At 43.8% G+C, this 6000-nt stretch overlaps 1 protein-coding gene across 1 annotated transcript in view; it reads right to left on the minus strand.

The window, feature by feature from the left end:
- Nucleotides 1-6000, minus strand: part of LOC139579327 (zeta-sarcoglycan) — a 373687-nt gene that overhangs the window by 42546 nt on the left and 325141 nt on the right. The window contains exon 5 of the mRNA XM_071407889.1: nucleotides 2984-3106. Coding sequence (XP_071263990.1) covers nucleotides 2984-3106 — 123 coding nt within the window. The remainder of the gene's footprint in view (nucleotides 1-2983; nucleotides 3107-6000) is intronic.

The following is a 6000-nucleotide window of genomic DNA, read 5'->3' on the forward strand; positions in this document are numbered from 1 at the left end:
ATATACACTGAGTAGACAAACCATTATGAACACCTTCTTAATATTGAGTTGCCTTAAAGCCCTCAGAACAGCCTCAATTCGTCGGGGTTATGGACTCTACAAGGTGTCGAAAGCGTTCCACATGGACTCCAATGCTTCACACCGTTGTGTCAAGTTGGCTGGATGTCATTTAGGTGGTGGACCATTATTGATACACACAGGAAACTGTTGAGCATAAAGAAACCCAGCAGCATTGCTGTTCTCCTACTACAATAACCCGTTCAAAGGCACTTAAATATTTTGTCACCCTCTGAATGGCACACATACACAATCCATGTCTCAATTCTCTCAAGGCTAAAGAAATATTTTTTTAACCATCTCCTCCCCTACATCTACACTGATAGAAGTGGATTGAACAAGTGACATCAATAATGTTCCTAATGTTTTGTCCACTCAGTGTATGTTGGAAGTTTCAGGTTTCAAACTTTATTCGCCACGTGCCCAGGATACAACGGGTGTAAAACAGTACAGTGAAATTCTTAACTTGAGAGCTCTTTCCCAACAATGCAGATAATAATAGAAAATAGAATAGAAACATGTATCCAAAAATAACATCAGTCTAAGTAGCCCATTTTAGAACAGATGGCAATGACATCATATCTCCCCACACTAAACAGAGATAGTATGAGAGATGAGAGATGTTCTAGCATGGAGCACATACAGAAACATCAGTTTTCCCCAGTGGCCAGGCAGTGCTAGTCGAGTTGAGATTCTGACGATTTCCATCCGCAGCCTTCCCCCACGTCGAGTGTCTTTCGTCTGCTCATGCCTGACCCCTATTACCTCCTGTTCACTGGCCTCCTCTGTCCATCTTCCCTCCATCCCTCCCACCTTCCTCCAACCCTCCCTCCTTCCTTTCATTCTCCGGACGTGAGCGACGAAAGACAACATCCATCACCTTGCAGACCTCCGCCACTTTACCTCCCTCCCTCCATCTCTCACTCTCATTTCCCCCCCCCCTTTCTTTCTTTCCTGGCTTTGTAATGGACAGATCTTTCCAATTACAGAGGGGAAAAAGGAGGAGGATGGAGGAGGGGTGTCTGTTCGCCGCAACCCCCGACTGCTTCCACTTGACCTCCCCGCCGCCTCGTTTACCGAGAGAGACCACCGCGCCAGGAAAGCAAACAGAGCTAGGCATGTGATTTTTCTCTCTTAATCTTTCCTTCTCTCTCTCTACTTCTCCCTCTCTCTCCCATTTTTCTCTCTCTTTCCTTTTTTCCCCTCCCTCTCTCTCTTAATTTTCTCTTCTATCCCTCTCTCTCAGTCCCTGTCTCTCTATCTAAACTGATGTCTGCATGTAGGCCACACACAACAACTGTCTGAGTTCTGCTCAACCCACTCACTAGCAGTCGCTGTGCATTGCTGCACACAGGCCCTTAGCACCATCACAATCTATCTGGTTGCTATAGGAGCACTGATCTGTGAATGGAGCCTTTTAGACTGGGTAAAGCCTCCCAACTGACCCGCATTTAACATACAACTGTACCTACAACTGCTTCAAACCAAACCTCAGTCCCGCAAGATTATTTAGGCGTATGTGACACAGCTCACTTGCCAGGCATGGACTCAACAATTTTGCTCCCTATAGGCAATATCAAAATGCTCAAAAATAACCTAAGAAATAGGTTAAATTACCAGAGATTCTCACATGGCCCATTATATTAGGCTATCGGTATTGCTCTGCTACATCAACAAATAGTCTAGAAGTAGTTTGAAGAGAGCAGATTCGGAGGGACTTGCACTATCTCTTGAGCTACATTTTATAGCCTACCTTTTAGGAGTGGGACGATTTTCAGACCGAGACAAATATGGGCGATCAATATTTATTTGTAACCAAATTTAGTAAGCTATAGCCTAATCCTATTTAGGAAGCACATTTCCTTGGAAAGATAACTGCCATGTGTTTCTCCGCCCATGTATAGACTATAGCCTACTCTATTTAATTGAGACCACACGCGTACCTGATCTTGCACGTATGGCTACTGAACTTGAAGCAGCAGGAATGATGAGAGAGGAGACTTTCTCTTGAGCTATGTTTTGCATATATGATCTAGCTTATCCTTTGGGAGGATGATTTGCAGGCAGAGACATGGGTAATGAAAAGGCTCAATGCTCGCTCACCGTGGTACGGTAGCCCATGCGCGACTTGCTCTTTTTCCTTTTAAACGACGATCGAAGGTTTGGATTGTACCTCCTCTCACGTTGGTTGAGCGCCCTGCACTTCTCTCCGTTATCAATCATGATTTACAGGCATTGTAGTAAACTATAGTCTAATCATCTTTGATTTAATTTCCTTGAAAAGATGACTAGTACTTGGTTCTCCGTTTATGCATGGGCAGCCTACTCTATATATACATTATCTGTGGGTAACGATTGAATTAAAATTGTCAAAAATAAACAAAAAAAAATAGGTTATTTGCAAAGAGCAATTTCTCAAGCAAGAATTTAGCTAGGATTGTCTGGGAGTGGTCTAAGTGGGGAGGGGAAATCTGAAAATGAGCTGTTATTGGCAGATAGGTACAACATGTGTACAACATATATGTACAACATATATATAAAACACAGGACTGCACTGGGTCTTTAATAACAATCATTTGGGGGGTGCTTATATTTGTCCTAGTTCAAACATGTATAAGTGTGTAGTAGCACTTATGTGTGAATTTGAAATGTGTTTTTTGGATATCACAACTCCCCTCAGAGTGAGGTCCCAGCCAGGGTCTGCCTCAACAGCCAGCAATTAGGGCAAAGTGCTTCGCTCAAGGGCACATCAACAGATTGATCACCTTGTCAGATCGGGGATTCAAACTATTGAATTTTCGGTTACTGGCCAAACATTGTAATCACTAGGCTACCTGTCGCCCTAGAGGCTACCTGCTGCCCTCCGTGTGTGTGTGTGTGTGTGTGTGTGTGTGTGCCTGCAGGCATGCATGCGTATGTGCGTTACCTGTCACCCTCAGTTTCTCAGTGCCGATGCTGATCTCCTTCTCATCAGCAGAGAAGAGCACCCGCTCCCCGTCAGGACTCCTCACCTCGAACCTCTGACACTGGGCCTCCACCATCTCCGAGCCTGGAGAGAGCGGGAGAGAAAGAGAATTAGAATTAAACATACCCTTTGTTGGGTCAATGTCATATAAAACACAAACACATTGCAAACCATCACATATCACACCTCACCTCTATTGCAGGTGTTTACCTGAGGGCAGAGATGCAATGGTTTTGAAGAGATGTCACGCCCTGGCCTTAGTTATCTTTGTTTTCTGTAATAGTTTGGTTAGGTCAGGGTGTGACAGGGGGGATGTGTGTGTATAGTTGTCTCGTCTGGGGTGGTTGTATGGTATAGGGGGTTTTGGTGGAGTGTATGGGTTTGTGTTGAGTGTAGGTGTCTAGGTAGGTCTATGGTTGCCTGAATGGTTCTCAATCAGAGACAGCTGTCATTCATTGTCTCTGATTGGGAGCCATATTTAAGGCAGCCATAGGCAGTAGGCTTTTGTGGGTAATTGTCTATGTCTATGTTGCATGTGTCCACGTAGTTTGATTAGCTTCACGTTTGTTGTTTTTGTTCGTTTGTAAGTGTTTGTCTTCATTAAAGAAGATGTATTCATATCACGCTGCGCCTTGGTCCTCTCTTCAAAGTTACGATGATCGTGACAAGAGAGAATAAGGACAGTTGAGAGAGAGAGAGTTCTAACTATTTGCACATCATTATAACACAGAACATAGCTATAATATGACATTTGATGAACGTGTCTCTTCCTTTGAAACTTGTGAGTGTAATGTTTACTGTTCATTTGTGACTGTTTATTTATCTTTAGTTTTTTTTATCTATTTCACTTGCTTTAGCAATGTAAAGATATGTTTCCCATGCTAATAAATCCAATTGAATTGAGAGAGAGAGAGCGTGAAAGATGGTGAGAGACAGAGAGAGAGAGAGGGGGGAAGAGAGAGAGAGGGGGGAAGAGAGAGAGGGGGGAAGAGAGAGAGAGGTAGAGAGAGAGAAAGCGGAGAAAGAGAGAGAGCAAAAGAGAGAGGGAGAAAGAGGGAGAGATAGAGGGAGAGAGAGAGGTAGGGAGAGAGAGAAAGCGGAGAAAGTAAGCCAGTCTAAATGAAAGAGCGAGCTGAAAGGCAACTTTTAACCTTTGATCCTTGAGCACTGGTGCTCAACATAGTGTACTACTTGGTACAAACAGGTTCTTACACGGAAGTACTTGACCTAACAGCTTGTGGTTAAAAGTTGCCTTTATACTGAACAATATTTATTTGAAAAGCCTTGTTTTTGAATGGCTGGTTGTGAATGGAGACATTTTTATTGAAACATGGATGGTCATGTAAAACAACCTATCATGCTAGACCTGCAGCCTCTGTGACTCTAACCATATGGCAGTACTGTACAGCACACAATAAGGGAACCGGACCTTGTGTCCCTGTTCCATTGAAGACTTGAGGCAGAAAAGCCTTGGTCTACAACCAAAAACCATTGCTTGTCTTACATAGCCATGTCAAAGGTAAAAAATACATAGCTATTAGCTATCACCTCCTCCACATCTTTCCGACCTTCGGGGACTGATAGGAGAGGGCATTATTTGTTTGTTGCCTCTTCATCCATCCCTCCATCCCAATCCAATCCACTCTTCCTCCTCTCTTTTCAGTTGGCCTTAAGTCTTGCTGAGCTGAGGTTAAAGCCTGTATCTATTGGAGGTTTCCAGCAGGTCTACTGCTAGCTGCTCGGGGCTGTGCTCTTCAGCCATTCCGTCTGTCATTTAGCATCCCAGAGTGCCATGTCAGTCATAATAAGACTTTATTACTGGTGATCAATCCGGGATTACCTTCCACCTGATAAGGTAAAGAAAATGGCCGCTCCCTCTCTGGCCCTTAAACACATCGGACAGTTAAAGCTATCCTGCTGTGCTGTCTGGTTTTTCAGTGCTTTTTTTGTTGTTGTTTGTTTACTTCTCAGGTTCTCTTTTTAATGTGTGTTTCTGGATTCAGAGGCTTGTTTTCCTGTTGTTTAAATGGCACTTTTTTTTCTGTTCCGTCTTCATTGATTCGTACTAATGAAAATAATTGTTCCAATGAGGATGAAAGGATTTGAAATAGTTTGCAATAAAGACACTGTGGGCTGTTACCTAGTGGAGATACATTTCTGACAACAATTAGTATTGGGGCAATTATACTGTAGTCTCTTGAAATTGGTCTTGAAAAAATCAAACAAAGTGGGGCGTCAATCTGCCCGGCGATGAAACGTGGTTTCTATTTCTTTCTTCTGGTGTCGTTTAAAAAATCCATCATGTATGCAATTCAGATCCTCCTCATGTAGACTCCTAGAAGTGGTTTGCAGAGTTTGACAACTTGTTTTTCTACGAGCCCCATCTGATTAAAAGAAAAAACGTGGAATAATGATGACGGTTGGAGATTAATAGTACCCCACTCCCGCAGATAAAGCCAACCTAATTCCGATGGACGCCGATAACGACAGGAGTCCTCATTAAGAAAAGTGTTAATTTATGTGCTCATTTGATTAATCCCCACTTGACCGAATCTTACTATGATGGGTTTCTCAGGGGCCCTTATTCATATGCTGTGCCTGGCTCCTCTCCTGCTCCTGCTCTGCCTGCTGGCGATGGTACGGATATGATCCAAGCAGACACAGAAAAGCAAAAGGGATGGGAGGAAAAGAAAGGATGTAAAGAGAAAGAGAGAGAGAGACAGAGAGAGAGAGAGAGAGAGAGACAGATTGGGGTGACAAACTGGGAACCAGAAATAAATAGCCGTGGCATCGCTGCAGACTACATCAAAACAACAGTGCAGTATTCAAATGAAACTCTCTCTCCTGCTGATGTCACTCCGTTGCTCTGTCTCCCTCTCTTTTGCTCCGGGAGAGAAGGGGAATTGCAGGCGTAGGGGGGTGCGTTAAGGAAGAGGATGCTGGCGTAGGGGGGTGCGTTAAGGAAGAGGATGCTGGCG

This window comes from Salvelinus alpinus, chromosome 6, assembly GCF_045679555.1.
Source record: "Salvelinus alpinus chromosome 6, SLU_Salpinus.1, whole genome shotgun sequence".
Lineage (NCBI taxonomy): Eukaryota > Metazoa > Chordata > Actinopteri > Salmoniformes > Salmonidae > Salvelinus > Salvelinus alpinus.